General features: G+C 40.9%; 2 protein-coding genes across 5 annotated transcripts in view; one reads left to right on the forward strand and one right to left on the reverse strand.

The window, feature by feature from the left end:
• Positions 1-2,089, forward strand: part of DZIP1 (DAZ interacting zinc finger protein 1) — a 53,698-nt gene extending 51,609 nt beyond the window's left edge. For all 3 annotated transcript variants that reach the window (XM_057532872.1, XM_057532873.1, XM_057532871.1), the window contains 2 exons: positions 6-180; positions 1,727-2,089. In XM_057532872.1, coding sequence (XP_057388855.1) covers positions 6-180; positions 1,727-1,803 — 252 coding nt within the window. In that variant the 3' untranslated portion in view covers positions 1,804-2,089. The remainder of the gene's footprint in view (positions 1-5; positions 181-1,726) is intronic.
• Positions 2,090-4,947: 2,858 nt separating this feature from the next.
• Positions 4,948-18,628, reverse strand: part of CLDN10 (claudin 10) — a 107,003-nt gene continuing 93,322 nt past the window's right edge. For both annotated transcript variants that reach the window (XM_007196841.3, XM_057532874.1), the window contains exons 4-5: positions 6,282-6,389; positions 4,948-5,280 (exon numbers count right to left, since the gene is read on the reverse strand). In XM_007196841.3, coding sequence (XP_007196903.1) covers positions 5,160-5,280; positions 6,282-6,389 — 229 coding nt within the window. In that variant the 3' untranslated portion in view covers positions 4,948-5,159. The remainder of the gene's footprint in view (positions 5,281-6,281; positions 6,390-18,628) is intronic.

Here is an 18,628-nt window from a genome sequence, read left to right on the forward strand (position 1 = left end):
TTCAGTGTGCAGATGTGGACGATAATGATTGGGACATATCATCCTTAGAGGAAGAGAAATCTTTGGGGAGAAGAATTGGAAGAGAACAGAAGGAACCTCCACCTGTGAAGAATGAGTCAAATTCTACTCAAGTGCCAAGTGCCTGGGGTGCAACTAACCTGAAAGGGCCAAAGGGAGAAGGTTTGCTGCTTTGGTGTCTAGCAGAAGCCTCTATAAATATCTAAGCTATGCTAATATATTATCAGACAAAAACACTGTTGGCATAACAAAGATCTTGCTTTCCTTACACTATTTTAACAAGGATTGAACGTGAACAACTTACTGATTTGTATATATTTACTAATTTTCTAAAATTTAATTTTAGGTCTAATCCTTAGTCTTTAAATTTCTAAAATATCTATTTTTGAAAACGCCCATATAAATAGTCTCTTCATGCAGATGCGTCATGGAAATTTAAATTTCTGATCATATACCTAAATGAGGCCACTTTTTCTGACTGTCTTCCTATATTCATCTGTCTACATGTTAAATATTTTTATTTTTTTCCAAGGAAGATTCTTCTTGCAGCATTGTAGCCAGTGGGATGAATGACAAGTGAAACCATCCACTGCTATTGTTCCTATTCACCCAGGCTAGAGTCTGGATAATAAGTCCAGTAACCTACCTGTCAACCCATTTAATTTTTAAAATCAGAAAATATAATTTGTATTTTTTCTATCAGAGTAATTCTTCTCCACGCCACCTCTCAGCCATTCTTCATCTGTACGTCCCATGAGCCGTGCCTCTGAGTAACGGGCTCAGACCCCTATTTCTAGGCTCACTGACTTTAGACATGAGCTGTCGAAGTTCTGCTAAGACAGATGAGGACTTGGCTCCTTCCCCACTCCCTGCACCTCTCATGCCCCCTCTTCAGGACTTTTGTTCCCACATCTGTAATTTTAAACAAATACGTGCACATCTCTGTATTTGCTCTGTCTGTCTGTAGCAGGGTCTCCTGCCTCATCCCCCCCACCAACCCCCTTTGTAAGATGAGCCACTGCTGCCTCCACCTTCACTTGACCTCTTTTCTCCACCAACGTGTCAGTCATAACACTGACCTTCTGTTCTGTCACCGTCATAAGTTTTCTGTGCTTTGTCTCAAGATCCATCTTAATCTTTGAAAAAGCAAAAGACGTGTTTATGCTACGGCGACTCTGTGAGGACACAGGGCCAAGAGGGTGCCCTGAGTACATTTCCTCCCTCCGCCCCAATGTCATGGTCCCACACCCCTTAAGGAAACATTTCTGGAGTCACCTGCAAGTGGAATTCTCAGCCCTCTCCTGTTTCAGTGGCTCAAGGCACTTTTGAACTAACGTCATGTTTAAGCTCATCTACCCTAGAAAACCTGGGGTACCATTTTACCGTTTAATCCCTCCTTGGCTTGTTAATTTTATTCTCCTCTCTTTACCACTGCCAGCCTCCAGGCGCTGTGCTGAATGCTGGGAAGGAGAGGCCGGGCAGAAGCTTCCTTACGAGGGCCCCGTGAGGCTACCCCAGAGACGTGGCCATCCCGTGGTGGGACTGTCCGCAGCCTCTTTCACAGTTTGTAGGAGCTAGGGGTGGGGTTGGCGAGCAGACTCAGACACGAGTGATGAATTACCGTCTAAAGTTGCAGATTTTTTACAGGCTGGACAGTGTGCTCGTTTCATCACTGGGGCCTCCCCTCCCCCCCTCTCTCCCTCCACAGGACCTCAGGATGAATCCAGCACATTGAAAAGCAGCTTAGTAACCGTGACTGATTGGAGTGACTCTTCAGATGTGTAACTGTCACCCCACGCATCAGGAGGCCCTTCCAGACGCCAGCAGTACTGCAGGATCACAGTATTTCCGTGCTGCCTACACGACTCTAATGCTTCTGCTTGGCAGTATCTCCTACAATAACAAGGAAGCTGACTCTCAAAGAACAAGAGTCCCTTTAGTGGCACCTAATGCAGTTATTACAAAACAAACTGTCAGCAGTATTTTGAAGCATATAAAGGTGTTTAAGACTGCTGCTGCTTAAAAATAATGTGTCATTGAAGTCATAAAAAGTTTTTTCTTCAGAACGGTACTCTAGTGTGTATTTTTTTTTCAACTAATTTTTAAGTGAATTTTTTTTTTAACTTCTTATGGCAGGTTTTGGTTTGAATTAAAACCTTTTTTTATATCTTTCTTATGTATGTTGTCACGTTGGAAGTGTTTTATTATAAAGCTCTGTTAGTATCCTTAAAATTGAATTAGTGGAATCAGTGAAATCTTAAGAGTAGATTGCTTATTTTTCATATAGAAGTAAGTTTAGAGTTATAAAAATATAGCTAGGCCCACGTTAGATAACTCCATTTTCCAGAAGTACTTTTACCATATGCAGCTTTGAGCCATTGTAAGCACGTTGTTTTATTTTAGAACTTTAAATAACCATTTCTGTGGCATCATCTTTACCTTGGATATTTTATGAATAAAATGTAGCCAGTTTAAACGTCAGTTAATTTATCGCACTCTGAACAGAATAGATCGAGTCAATACTGAATTCATATGTGTCTGTAGTTTTTTTCACTTTTTTTAAATGCCCAACCCGTATTCTAAAGTACCTCAAAACTAACTTAGTTTTATTCTTCACAATGACATTGTCAACATTCAGAAAGTTCATATAAACTGTTTTCTGCATTTTTTATACTTTGTGGTACTATCTGTACTCTGTTTCCAAAAAAAAGTTACATTTTAACTAAATGGTTTTTTGGATTTTGGCTCTTTCTTCATTTTGCCAACCTTTCAAGTAAAGCCCTCCATTACATCCTTGTGACTGTGGCTGAATTATTAGAGCTGATTTCTGAGTTAGGCTTATCTCGTTAGAGGATTTAAGCTTGCCTCCGTAGCTGTGCCACGTAAACACACTGACCTAAAAGTTAAAACAATGTTTTGTAAAAGTTAAAACAACGTTTTATCTGTTTCTGCCCCACCAGAGTCCTTTTTACTTGTGGGCTACTCTCACCCTTTTAAAAACTTACCACAAAGGACAATTTTATGCAGATGTACTCACTTTATATATAAGTTCCTAAAAGCTCTACTAAATGCTGAGTCAAATCTTCATTGTAGTAGGACAGAGATAAGCAACCTACAACAACACCTAAGAAGGAACCCAGGCCCTTACATTCACTCACTTATTCCACAGAGATCTGTTGAGCTCCTTGTTCGTTTGTTTTTTTTTTAACATGCATTATTAGTTCATTTAATTGGAACAACTTTGAGACACAGTTATTATAATTTTCTTAAAGATGTGAGAAACAGTTATACAATAACTTGCCAAAGCCATACACTTAGAAAGTGACAAAAGTAGGCTTTAAACCGGGTCTCAAATCCAAGTCCTGGGTCTGCCAGGTCTTAATTCCTGAGCAGAAAGGGTTGGGGAAATATGATGAATGTCCGCTAAGGAAACCCAACAGTTATGTTGAAAAGACCGATCCTTTATCTGTTTAGTCCTGTCATTTTAGATTGCACTAGAATTGGCGTGTTCGTTTTCCTTTGGGCTATCACCTTGTATTTCTCCTCACTGACACACAACTAATGTGTTTCTGGCTACTGACACAGTGTTTCTATACTTTCACCCCTTCTCTCCGTAAATTCTTCAGAAGCTAGAACAGTTCAGTACAATCAAAATATTGTCTTCACCAGTACAGCTCTGAAATTTAAAAATTTGTTTTAAACACACACTCACAAAACCCGGCCCCACCACTGGCCTGTAGCACCTAACCTCCCTCCACGGCTTTCAGTTCATTTGTATCCCTGGAAAAGGTATTCGAGCATTATCATGGTCTGGAAAAAAAAATCATATATATATATATATATATATACACACACACACACACATATATATATGTACATACATATATATATGTGTGTAATAAACTTGTTCTTTTTCTTTCATTGAGCACTTCCAAACAATGTGGTTTTCCTTTTTAAGTCTTTCACGCTTGAGGAAAATGAAAATGTTATGGTCACCCATGCTGTGATTAGTATTGGAAAGGGTCTGACTCATAGATTTACACAGACAACCAATTCTTATCCAAAGCTTGAGACTGTATATTTCACCCTAGACTGCCTCAGTTCAAAGTCTTGGCTTTGTCACTCGCCGCGGCAAGTCACTTCAACTCTCTGCTTTCGTTTCATCCCCTGCCAGCTCAGGTTGCTACAGCACTTACCTCAGGGGGCAGCTGTGAGGATGGAGTGAGTGAGGGCACACGCAGACCGAGATAACTATCGCCCTTACGGGCATGAGGTAAAAGGGCTGCCTGTAGAAATAAAACGGCGTCTTTGGTCAGAGATCACTGGAGCAACTTAACACGTCTTGAAAAATGCTGTCTCTCCATTACCGGTTAGTTCCACGCACACGACCTGAGCGACACACTGGAACTTGGTCCGTTATTTCTGAGCGGGGCAGGTACAACGCAGCTCCAGGCCTTCCTCTGTTGGCCCCAAAGTCGGCCATGACCAGCATCTCCAGCTCTGCTCTTGCCGATGCCCCACCCCAGGATCTGCCTTCTGTACTGGAGAAGCCGGAGCAGTTATTTAAAGCGGACGTGCCAGGCGATGGGCAATAGCATTTGGCCCTGTTAGCCCTTGCTGGAGTAGCCGTGGAGAAGTACGGTGGTGACAGACGGGGGTCAGAAACCAGAACTCGGCTCTACGCAGCCAGTACATGTTCGTTCAACCCAAACATCTGAGGAATAGTCTCAGGTTGCCCCCATACTGTTTACAAGACACAACTCCTTATACACCTTCTGTTTAATATACGAAGAAAAAAACATAAAAAAATGGGGACAAAGACTGCAAGGTCTGAATGATTAAGAAGGCTACATTACGAATACTGGAATCTTTGGTGCTAAATACATGTACAAATTTTATGATGTATAAAATATATACAAATCCTGTAAATAGCCTGTTTATTTTTTTATAGAAAGCCACAACAGAAAATGATTAGTATGTAACTATGTAAGAACATTTACATCCGATAATCAACAAGTTCTTCAAATCTGTATTTTAAAAATAGTTTGAGTGTTAATTGTAGGAGGGCCTTGATGGCAGCATTTTGTGAACAGTTCACGTTTAAAACAAGCTCAAGACACGGCTTGCGGGCAGGGCTCTTTTTAGACGTAAGCGTTTTTATCAAACTGTTTTGAAGGGTTTGTGGTTTTAAAATCTTCTCCACCGTGATACTTTGTCCGAGAAGACATGATAGACGTGGCCCCATTGTATGTGTATCCCATTCTGCAAGGCAAAACACAGTTTGGTAGATTGTCTTTTACACGTAGGTCAAACAAAAATGGGAAGAAACCATTTTGCCCCTATTTCTGTCACAGCTAAGTTTGTCTTTGCCTGATTACTTTTAGCTTTCTTCCCTTCTCTCTCTCCCCAAGAAATATTTCAATGTCATTTCTGAACAGCTCGTGTGACCAAGACAATCTGCAGAAGAAACTCATGGCTTCTTAATTTGTTCACTCTCCTTCAAAACTTATTTAAGGACTTCCCTGGTGGCGCTAGTGGTTAAGAATCCGCCTGCCAATGCAGGGGACACGGGTTCGAGCCCTGGTCCGGGAAGATCCCACATGCCGCGGAGCAACTGAGCCCACGCGCCACAGCTACTGAGCCTGCGCTCTAGAGCCCACGAGCCACAACTACTGAGCCCACGTGCTACAACTACTGAAGCCCACGCACCTAGAGCCCGTGCTCCACAACAAGAGAAGCCACCGCAATGAGAAGCCTGCGCACTGCAATGAAGAGTAGCCCCCGCTCGCTGCAACTAGAGAAAGCCCATGCACAGCAACGAAAACCCAACGCAGCCAAATAATAAATAAATAAATAAATTTATTTAAAAAAAGAAAAATACTTATTTAAAACTCATCTTCCTGGAACCTAGGAGACTGTGGTGACCTTAATCAGCAATTTCTGCCTATGTGAAAATTATGATGAGGCCAAAGTGAAGAATATACCCCCAAAGTTAGACCCAGATTTCTACGTACATCAATAGCTTTGGAATGTAAGAATGTCAAGCTCTGGGTTTTTTTTAATGAACTATAATTATATTTATTCTATTCAATATAATATTTCCTATATTAAATGTCATATTTACTATATATTCCTAACCTTTCCCAATTCTGGGTTTTTGAAGTTTCTAAGAATCATATGAACTATCTATAATTTGTCCCACATGTAACAATTTAGAATAGTACTGTACTTTTTAACAGGTCATTTTCGTCTCTTTTTCATACCTGGGTGCTTTGTTGTTGTCAGATATTGAAAAGCAAAATATGACACCACCAATTATGCAGAGTGAGGCTCCTGCCCATCCAATAAACAGAGCAGCTCCTAATTCATACCTGTGAAGAAGTATCACACAAGTATAAAAGCTTACTTATTTGGGGAGTAAACAGCGTTTAACACTACTAGCCAACACTTATTAAATGCTCAAAATACATTTTTGCTATTGGAGCTTGTACAGGAAGTAATAACATCTGTATGTGTATAATGCTTTAAACTTTTCTCAAAGCGTCTTTGTAGCCATCACTTGACTATATCATCCCAACATCCCGAAAGGAAGATGAAAGCATCCCTGCGGGCAAAGCAGGAGCAGTCAACTCAAGCTGGAGCCTCCTGGCCTATCAGCATCTTTCCTCTGGGTTCTGCCTGAAGCTCACAAAGGTTTCCATCTATTTATTCTGTCACGCGGGCTAAACCATTAAGGCAGACTCCAGTTAGAAAAGGGAAAGTTGCCTTTGCTTTCATTTTAGTCCAACTCAGTGTTTATCAAGCACCTGCTGTGTGCAGTCATGTGCAAGGGACTGAAGGGTGGCAGAACATGCCACCCCAAATATGCCACTTTGGCAACAAGGATTATTTTGAGCTGAAAGCAACTGAGAAGAAACAGATACGGGGAAAGCTCTCTGCCCTCCCCCCATTTGCCTAAAAGCAGGACATAAATTTGTAAAGCTGTTCCCTATCCCCTCTCTGCCAGGAAGGACAGAAGTTAATTCCCAGAGACACTGTACACGCTGCTCAGCCCACAACTGGCACCAGAGCAATCTATGTAACAAACTTCACTAACTCTCATCTTCCATTAGTTCCCTCATCACATGCCTTCCCATAATTTGTGCCTCTAGAAGCTCAAAGTCCTTTTCCTTTGTCTTGCCACTTCTCTACAAATGTATTGTTCTTTTGTTAAGATGCTATAAAAGCTCAAGTTCTAGCCACCCCTTTGAGTTACGCATCACTGGGTACTCCCATGTGTATGTGTGATGCACATGTTAATGAACTCTGGTTTTCTTTTATTAATCTACCTTTTTTTCAGTCTAATTTACAGGGTCCCAGCAGAGAATCTAGGAGAGTAGAGGAAAAAGTAGTTTTTCTTCTTCTACAGTGTCAATGAAAGGTCAGTGATAGGTACGCCCTCATCTTGCTTATCACTACGATCTAGTGAGAGAGGAATAAAAAATAACTATAATTTAGTGACAGATTGCTGTGAAGCATCTCCTAGATGGCAGGCCATAGTACTCCGCTGATGACTAGAACAGATGCAAAGACCTCTCCCCTGCCTTGGAGAGGTCACTATACAAATGTACAAATATCGCTACTGAGAACAACAAAGGAAATCACAGCTGAGGGCTGGAGGAAATCCTTTTAGGGGAGGAATATATATACATTATATATACATATATGTTTCAGAGAAACATATATAGAGAGATCTATATATAGATCTATTTATAGATATGATATATATATGTTTCAGAGAAACAAATAAGGAATGAGGAAAGTATACCAAATCTCGGGCTGTAGTGTTCTCATGTCTGCCTATCCTTTTCCTGAAGAACAGGGTTTTTTTACTTCTTTTTTTTATAAATAAAGAAGTGATTCTCAAACTCTTTGAGCCCACAGACCTCCATCACAAGGCAAAAACTGATGGACGACATTCCCTACCTAATGGTGCTTTTCAGTGTCAAATGAAGTCAGAGTGGGAAGGGTCTGTTTTGATCACACAGAATCCACAGAGGGGCTGAGAACGGAAAGGAAGAGGTGAGAGTAAGAGGGGAAAGTCAGGGCCAAGGTCAGCCTGTCCCCCTGAGCTAAGTGCAGAGCCAGGGCCAGGCTTAGGAGGACAGCAGCTGGCGTGAGTGACGTGTGCCTGTCCTGAGCTTTGCCTCATCCTCTCCTACATGCTGTGGTGCTATGTCTGAACTCCCATCTGGGCAGGGGCAGGCAGCAGTGGTGGTGTGACAGTGTGGCCCTGGCCGCCAGCCAGCAGGAGCAGGAAGCAACATTTACACAAGATGAGGACCTTGTGGTCCACGTGCCCATTTCCAGATCCGGCGTTTGAGGTATTTCACAGCCTCCATTTGCAACGGGGAATGGGTGACGTACACAGTACACGCTGCCTTGTGATCCCTTCTTTTCTCACTCTTGTGTTGCCTTCCCTGGGAAATCAAATTGAGAGCTAAAGAAGGAACAGCTGTGAGCACCTCATCCTGCCCTGGAGCACTGATTAGGCTCTGGGAACCGAGAAACTTCTTGAACTGTTCCAATCAGACACAGTAGCAGAAACAGAAGGTTGATGTAAGTGGGGAAAAACCCCTTCGGTCTGCACAAAAACCAGCTCAAAAGAGGACTGAAGAGTGAAGGGCACAGGTGAAAACAAAAGAGCTGGCCAGATCAAGTGTTAAACTGGTAGTTTTATAAAAGATACCTTCATTAAATATCATGTTACACATCTAAAAAGGATATCCTGGATTTCCACAATCAGCCCTTCTTGTATGATGTTTGGATGAGATTACACAAATAAAACGAGCAGAGGGGCTGCCAAGGTGTAGGTGCCTGTCACTGGACCTCTTTAAACATCTGCAATTCCTACAGCAAGCTGGCATCAAGTCCGTCTGCTGTCATCCTTTTACTGCAGAGACAATTAAAGGATGAGCATAGTGAAAATTTCTACTTGGAGGACATGAGTATAGGATTACAATTTAATGATACTTTCTATTTTTCTTTATTTTTCCCCCTAGAGCTTAGGCTGTTTTCTCTCCTGAAACTATGCATTAGTATTTAACTCTCAATATAAATACTCCTGGAAGAAACAGTCTGAGATTTTTTCCAAAATATTTAGCTTTCTAAAATAGGATGCCAGTGCCAGGCATCATGGTTAAAAATAAGTCTCTAATTATTAATAGTAGTCCATTACGGGTTAGGGTGGTAGAAATCAAACCACAGCTCGGCATTATCAATTCATTTAAAAAGAGCAGAGACTTCCCTGGTGGTCCAGTGGTTGAGAATCCAGGCTCCCAATGCAGGGGGCCCGGGTTTGATCCCTGGTTAGGGAACTAGATCCCACATGCCACAGCGAAGATCCTGCACACGGCAACAAAGATCCCGCATGCCGCAACTAAGACCCGGAGCAGCCAAATAAATAAATAAATATTAAAAAATAAAACTAAAATAAAAAGAGCATACAAATGTGTAGAAATCAGAGGATAAATTACCCAAGCAGTTCAAATGTTGGAAACTATGTCTTTATATTCATTTAAGCATCTTGAAACTTTCTGAGGGGATTAAGTTTGGCTTGTATCAAAAACTGGTTCACTTATTCCTGTTTTTAAATATATTTTTAGATTTTCTTGAGGTCACTAAATATAGACTCTATTCCAAGGAGAATATCATTTCCTTTTGAACTTCTTATGAATTCTGTCAGAGACAAACATCTAATAAACAGAACCATTTTAGAGCTGAAGTCTTTAAGAGATTCCACGTCTATACCAATAATTTTTAACAATTTGGATGTGAGGGCTTTTGTGACTTGGTTCTCTCTTACAGAGACTTTTTCTTCTTCATTCTGTTGAAAGACACGTATAGCAGACTTATTCAACAGTGACTTGAATTCACACCCATCAGTGTACGTGATCTGGCAAAAATGGCCTTGTATTATTGAAAGACAGGATTGAAGGTGAGCCATGTAACATCCACTCGTTTGTTCCAGGCCACGCCTCCTTTAACATTTATCAGGAAACTCTGTCTCTGCCTGGAAATCTTTCTTCATTTTTGGTAACAGGAAGAAGCTGACTTCAGTACCTCAGATGATTAGCCAGATTTCAGATGATCTGTTGCAGGTCTGTCTTTTGTTAACAATATCCTCCTGGCCCTAGACCAGCTTTCCCACTGGGAGAGCGGCCTCTTTATTGAGCTGTTACAATCGCCAAATTTTCTTCGTTATTCTGAAAGCCTATCAATTTGCTTAGCACCAGACAGATCCAGGACCGTCAGGCTAGGGACATAACTTCGTTTTACAGATCAGAACACTGCTTTTGGAATCTCTCTCAGACATTCTGCTCGATGGGCAGGACTCATCAAAGCTGCCTTATTACCTTAATTCATGTATATAATCGAATGTGAATCTAGTAAACAAGTAATAGGGAAAATTTTCTCTTCTATACAGAGAAAGTAAAACACAGATTGATCACTTATGATTTTCCCAAAAAAGAACCATAAAGATCTAAGGCATTAAAATGTACCCTGAATTACTAGATGAAGTTAATTCTTATTCACCTGGCTGTACCTGGGGCTCCCAGCTACTGCTCACATCTTCATTTCCTGTTGAGAGAGCCTGAGCTAGAACCACACCTGGCCTAAATTCTGATGCATTTCATACTTCGCCTCCTATTTCAGCCTTGTAACCTGCACAGTAATCCTGGGGGAACGGATTGAGGGACACCTCTTATTTTCACCTACTCCCTCTGTCTTTCTTGCACCCAAACCCCTGTTGTGACTTGATTTGCCATGCACGGGGAGCTGGTGTAGCCTACCCTGGTCACCAGCACAGAAATGACAGGCCAGGCATTGTGCGAACCATGTGTTTCAGGATGGATGAGAGAACACAGCTATGTTCTCAAGGATCTTACAGTCTAGTGGGGATGGTCAGACACTAAGCAAATAATTATAGTAAACTGTGATGAAACTTAACAAGAGAAGCGGAAGAGAATGTTTTCGTAAAGTAAACATTACCTGTTCTCCCAAATCCGCATAGATGTGATTCAAGTAACAGTCCGCCACAACAATGGCTACTATTACTGTCAGCTCACTGTACTAGGATTTTGTTTTGTGTGCTAAGTTGTTTTGGCATGTATTATCATATTTGATCTTCATTACAATCCTGAGAGACAGGTCTTCCTACGGTCATTCTACAAATGAAAAAACTGAAGCTGAGGGAGATTAAATTACTTTCCTCCCCATACCTCAGCTAAGCAAATAGTAGAACCAGGATTTAAAACCCATAACTGTGATCCCAGTCGCCAAGCTCTGAACCATCACTCTTTCTCCCTTTTGTGTACACCTCAGCTAAGTAAAGGATGGGATCAATGTGAAAAAACACAATCCGTACAATGTGTTTTCAGTTGTCATTTCAGAAAGATGTGTTTTCTCTCTCTCTGGCTCATTGCATTCTCAGTGGCTCTAGGGTATGGAATTTTTTCAGAATTCCCTCAGGCTGTCTTTTCACCCAGCACAAAAAGAGGTGAGCGTAATCATTAAAATCAGGGCTTGTTGGACTTGAAAAAAGAAAATGCAGCTCCTCCAAACACAAAACAAAAACTGTTTAACAAATGAAAAAATCCTCATCCTTTTAAGATCCCCAGAGAAAAGTGAGCTTGCTGAAGGTCACGGAGCTAGGAGCCAAGTCTTTTGACATCAAGGATAGTCTTTTTTCAAACATACTGCCCTACTCATTTTAATCAAGGGTTGTAGCAGCCAAAACATTCCAGTTACCTTAAAACAACTAAATATGTTAAAAAAAAAAGTTTAAAGTTTAGGAAGCACGCCCATATATGATCAATGTTAACATTTTAAAATTGAATTCCATTGGTCTACCAATCTTTTAAAGATTACCATCAAAAAGAAACTTTCCTCAACTCATAGGCTTATATAATCCAAGGTCTATATAACTGCATGGATGGATTTTATGTAAACAAGCATTCTACAGGCATTATCTACAAACATGCATTTCCCCCAAATACTCCACATTCTTTTGGGGCCCCAGGCACCGGAAGCAGGCTGTTTGGTGCCCACCGACCCGTGTATCTCCCGAGGCTGCTGCAGTCTCTCCTCTCCTTATGCAATTCACATCAGTTAACAGTTCGCTCAACCGTCTGGAAGATGCCACAAGATTTCCTACCCAAAGCTTCCTACAGGACTACGAAATAGCGGCAGGTGCCTCGCAAAGGGTGGCTAGAGTAGAATGGGATAATTTAAATAATAAGCACCTACTTGCATATAGAACCTTCACAGAGAATTCTCAAATTTAGGAAACGCAAAATAAAGACTGATTTGTGTGTGTGTGTCAATTCTAAATTGCTTTTCAATGTTCGTAACAGGCACACATTCTTTTCTCTGGTTTATTGTTTATAACAGACATGCGTGCATTACCTTTCCGTATGTTATGAGTTATCATTAGGGTAGTTCAGAATTCTATAGACTGTATGTTAAGAACAGGTAATCACCTACCATGTGCCACCGTTGGGGGTGCTGTCTATATGTTACTTTCTTTAATCCCCCTAACATTCAGAAGCAGGAGGTGCTATCCCTGTTACCCAGAGGAAGCAACTGCATCTTCCTTAAGATCACAGAGGAGCAAGGGCCAGGGCCAGGAGCTGAGCAGAGAGTGAACTCGAAAACCTGCCTCTTAACCTCTCTGCCTCCTTCCCTCTCTAACCGCGTGTAAAGTGCACAGTGAGTGTCTTTACAGGAGTTCTGATTCTTGCCGATTACTCATGGAAATTTTATAAGCCATCCACAGTATAACTTAATATAATATTAGTCAAAGTAAATTATAACTTAAAAGGACCACCTCTTGTCCCCAAAATTACACAGTTCAATTCAAAAACAAATCTGTCACTGATCAACGTCCATGCCATTGCTCTCCATTCGTGTGGATAACTGGGGGTTTACTGGGCCTTGATTTTAAGTGGGAAACCATGTGCTGAGTCACAACACTCAAAGTAGGCACAGTAACATGTTCTCATGCAAACTTTGAAGTCTGAATAAACTGACACTGCAGAGGGGGGCTGTGCTCCAAGAGGGGAAATTCCTAAAATAACCAGGGCTGTCCTGTGACACCTGGGGCCATGACCAGCAAGAGTCTGTGGGTGTCAAGGTGGGTGTGCACATCTGTTTGTGTTGAAGGAAGAAAACACAGATGGATTTGCAGCAAAAAAGCGTGGGTCAATTAAAAGCAGACCCTACATGATCTTACGCATCCTCAGCAGACTGCCTGGAAACAGTTTAGAATCGAACCTGGAGCTGGGAAGATGAACATAGGATGAGTTCTCATGAGAAGGGTCTCAGGAGTATCTATCCATTTGACAGTTTCAAATTGCTGCGTATCTCTAACTCAAAGCTGTGATGGAGACGATCAGAAATAAAGAGAAGGAATTACACAAGCCTTGTTTCTTTTAAATGGGTTCATGCTAGGTCCCTTACCTGCCTTCCACTTGACAGTCAAGTGTCTTACAACAATTATCCTTTCCTCTAGGCCTCCAACATTTCAATATACATTTCTCTGTGGCCACCCTTAATACAGCATATAAGATAATGACCTGCTACATTAATATCCTCTGCTTAAGGGTCAGTACCATTCAAATTAATTTACTAGCATTTACTGAGTGCTTACTATATGCTAGGCACATTCTAAATAGCTGAAATGTACTATCTCATTTCATCCTCACAATAACCTCAGTTCTCATTCTTCCCATTTTACAGATGAGGAACACAGGACACAGAAAGGAAAGTAATTTCTTCCAGGTTACACTACTAATAAATGGCAGAGCTGGGGTTCCCTCCCAGGCAGTCCTGATCCAGGGTCCTCATTTTTAACCAGTGTGTAGGCTGCCTTCCTTCCCCATTCCTTTAACCAAATCTCCCCAAGCATACTCGGTCTTTCCACTCTAGGAGAGATGCAGACAGACAGACAGTTGTACACCACTGCTGACTGACCATCCTTGCTGGAAATGTCACAGAGTAGGGACTAGCTACAAGAGATGCCCAAATCAGCAAGACGTGGTCTTCGCTTCGAGATGCTCCTGATCTGGTTTGGAAGATGGACCGATGAGCAAGTGCCACTGCCCAGCAGGATTATAATCGGAGCACAAAGGGCAAAGGGAGCACCGAGGTGGGCACGTTACGCAGAATGCAACTCCTGCAGGATACGCAGGGGTTCGCTGGGATGTGAAAAAGGGGAGGGAATGGGGTGGTGGTGCTAAAAGCTGAGTCACCAGAAAGCCTGGCAGACTGGAAGGAGGCGTGACTTCATATACTGGTCAGTGAAAACAAAACACAGTTGCCAAACACTTGATTTCCAAGTATATTTTTAAGTCCTGCCAGCGTTAACAAAAGCATCAGAGCAATTCTGATGATCTGAAGTGGCCAGTGCTACCACAGAACAAAGTGAAATCACAGAATAACACCTTCCTAATATTTAACAGTCAAATTCTGTTTTGTTCTTAACACTTGGCACTTCTATGGAATCCCTTATCTGAGAATCTATGAGCCTTTTACCAACATTAATTCATTCTCCAAATAACCTCATGATTGCAATAAGCTTAAGTACACAAACATCTGTAATTCATTAAATTATAATAAGGACAGAAGAGAGAAGTTAAATATCTAGGCAAGGTCACCTAGTGAGATCGATATTCCTTTCAACTTCACCCAGGAAAATGTGTGTAACCTAGAAACGTCCTTCTTGAATTGTCCATTGTGCATCGAACTTGACAGATAACAAGAATGAGAGAATCTATTGGGAAGTAGACAGCTGTTTACTCCTCTAACTACTAAATAACCACAATGATGAAAAGATTTTACCTAAGTAAAACTTAGATTCTAAAGTAGAAACTAACTGAATGAAGAGTGCTAGAGATAACTCCATGGTTCTAAAAACTCTGAAAATACAACGGCTGGAGTATGATAAGACCCAAATATGAATATCTGAGCCAAAACGTTCATGATAAATCTCATTGACTAAAAGAGAATAAATCTAAGATCACGATGTCCTGTTTCCTCAATTAAGGAAATTGGTACAGTGCCCCAAATTTGCATGATTTGAAAAGAAGTTTCTTTATGCAGAACAACTCTTTAAGCCAGTCAACTCTTCGGAACAGTCTATTTAAGAAAAAACAAAGCAAGACACTCAGAAGTTAGTGGTTTGGACAACAAAGCGATGGTGGGGATATGTAATTGTATTTCAACACAATGATACGGTGAATCACGCTAAGGGGTGCTTGTGACCATAAGCTTGCAAGAGGATAGATTTTTTTAAGTGGTAGGCTTTGCTTTAATAAAAAGGAGGAAGTTGGCTTGAAACAGCCCAAAGGGAAGAGTTGAGAAATAGTTTTAAAGGCTTTGCAGGAGCCCATCCTGGAGCCATAAAGCATAATCACAACTTGAATGAACGCAAGGAAGTAAAACAAAAGGAAAAAATGGAGAAATGGCAGAAACAACCACAGTCACGTGAAGCTCTTTAAAGATTGCAATTCTGTCAAATGATTGTAGGCAGGAAGAAAAATCTTCCCACATGAGTTGTGGGAAAGGAAGGGTTTCAGAAGTAATTAGCCACTGAACACAAAGCCTGCTACTGTTTGCAGCGCTACTGCCACAATCTTTATGCCAACGATACACCAGAAGCCACTCGTTTTGTTCCCTCATCAATAAAGCACCTACAGAGTTCCCTGCACATAGTAGGAATGTGGTGGGAACTCTGTGGATGAGCTTAGTTGTGTGTTTCTAACTTAGGCAACCAAGGTGTGTCTTATATAGGGATGTCCTCGAAATCCACAAAGAAGATTCAATTTACATGTTAGAGAATCCTTAAGAAAAACAGCAACAAAACTAGGTTCTGAGGCCTGAACTGTTTTCCAGTGCATTTTGGGACAAGTATTTGCTCACCAGAAATTTAAACTAGAGCATGTGGCAAGCAGGTGCTCCTCACTGCCCTTCCTAAGGGCCAGACACATGCATGCCTATGCCACAGCCAGCATCTAGGACCAGAGTGGAGCCATGCTGCTGGAGAAAGGTGAATGCATGACAAGGGTGGGAAGAGGAGGGTGAGCCCACCTCCTAGCTCCATCCTCTCAGAGCCTTCCTCAGTCCGCTGAGATAACAGAAGGCTTTTCTGCTAATCCTGAAAGGACTAGTTCTACAGATCAGGATTTCACATACCGGGCACCGTGCTAGGCAAGTCAGAGATGAAATAGATGTTTTCTGACCTCAAGGAACTTACCCTCATGCAGATCCATGAAGACACCAAAGAAATAGTCAGAACCCCCCTAGAGTGGTGCCCTTATCCCAACTCTTCCAGGGCTGGCCCTGCCTTTGGCAGTGATTCTCCAACATATTCCTCTGTGTGTTCACGCACAAACTACATCAGAGGCACCGCTTACTAAATTCTAGCAAATGCCAACTAGGAAGCCCTATCCCCTAGAATATGCCAAAATCAAAATCTCACTTTAAAAATTATGATATTTTTTAAGACCTACAGAGGGACGTCCCTGGTGGTGCAGTGGGTAAGACTCCGTGCTGCCAATGCAGGGAACACAGGTTCGATCCCTGGTCAGGGAACTAGATCCCATATGCTGCAACTAAGAGTTCGCATGCCACAACTAAGGAGCTCACGTGCCACAACTAAGGAGTCCTGGAGCTGCAACTAAGGAGCCTGCCTGCCACAACTAAGACCCGGTGCAACCAAATAAATAAATAAATATTAAAAAAAAAAAACCTAGGGAATCAGTCTACTTTGTGTTGATACCCAATTTGCAGCTTATTAATCTTCCTAATTTCCATCTCCTTCCCCTCCACTAGAGGCGTTGATAAAAGGAAAACAGATGACAGCAAGTTAGTCAACTGGTTGGTTTTTATAGAAGTTTTATTTAAATAAAGTTTGTGAATTCCTGTAGGTGTCACATGTCATCTTCATGCCTCTTTTCTACCATTGTGGGTAATTAGCATCTGATCATATTTAACAATTCTCAACAGGCGTTGATAATTCCTTGTACATAAGTCATGGAGGGCCTTTCTTTGTGCCAGGCACTGCTGGGATAGAAATGTGAGTGAGCTCTGATCTCAAGGAGCTAAACATGTTCTCAATATGCAGGTTTTCTTTTCTTTTCTTTTCTTTTTTAATAAAGTCTGTATTTTTTGGTGTGAAGGACCTGTTATTTGCAAATATTACCAATTTGTAAGCCATGGTGTTTTTCATAATCCCTCACTCTTGTGTTTTTAATGACCTAAGGTAAATTGGCAAATTGTAGGTGTTATATTTTTAAGTCATTGCAGAAAAGAGCTAATAAAGACATCCATAAAGATAAGGTACATCTTAACTACTACACACAATTAAAAAGCAACCTTAATAATAGCTAACACAATACAGTTATTAATACAAGGTTTTTGCTCTTTTCTAATCAGTTCTAAGGGTACACATACACACTCTCTTAACTCTCACAGCAACTCTATGATTATCCTGATTTTTCAGATGAGAAAACAGAGAGAGAGAGAGAGAGTAGGCATAGACAGAAAGAGGGATGCTGGGAAGCTCACAGTGGGAATGGAATAGTTCAAAGTAGCACCAAGAATGTAGAAAAGAGGAAAACCTCTCACAGTCCACAATTACTGAACTGAGTTTAACGAAAATCTGAAAGAATAAGAAATTCCAGTGGTACTAAACTGAGTTAGGTGACTGAGCATATAGCAAGCACAGAACACAAAGGAAAGGTTTAAGTTACTGTGCATACAGATACAGATATTAGCCTCGGCCTTGTGAGAAAAGATGAAAATGATTTTTAAGAGTCTGACAAAGACATTATTAATGATTGTCAGGAAGACAGAACAGTGATGTACGAAAGATAATCCAGAAAAGTCGGCAATGTCTTTAATAAAATAAACTGTGAGAAATATGATTTTGTGGTATATTTATTATCAAGCCCTGAAATAAAAGTATCATTTAAGTATAATATTTAAATGAAAACTGATATTTCACTTAAGTATCATTAAAATGGTTCTAATCTTCAGGAGAACAGTCTTAGTTTTCATCTCAATGTTTGGTGCTGTGCACGTCGGTGCAAATCTCATTATCAAAAATCAGGAGAAAGTTTACAAATCAGAACACATTTTCTAACATAGGTAGGGGAGTGAACATTAAACTGGGGTCTGAAGCAGTCATTTTTGTTTTCCATTTAATAAAATTTCACAATAAACACTACTGCACAAAAGAAACTTCTTTGATGAAAAATATATATGGCATACTGTCACCAAAATTACAAAATAGTAGATAGAATATTATATATCATGCATTTTAGAGTAAGTGTGCTAGAGTTTGGTTGCCTGGTCTGAATCATAGTTCAATCAGCCTATTAGCTTAGTCCAAGTTCCCTTGCACATATTACTTGAATTCTTTCCCCAATTTTAAAAAAGGGGGTACAGAGAGAACCTACCTTATAAGGATGTTGTAAGACTAAAATAATAAAATAATATTTGTAATGCTCTGCTTGGTACCTGGTAGGGGCTCAACATGTGTTAGCTATTATTTTCATTATATTTCATT

Source organism: Balaenoptera acutorostrata, chromosome 18 (assembly GCF_949987535.1).
Source record: "Balaenoptera acutorostrata chromosome 18, mBalAcu1.1, whole genome shotgun sequence".
In the NCBI taxonomy this organism is placed as follows: Eukaryota; Metazoa; Chordata; class Mammalia; order Artiodactyla; family Balaenopteridae; genus Balaenoptera; species Balaenoptera acutorostrata.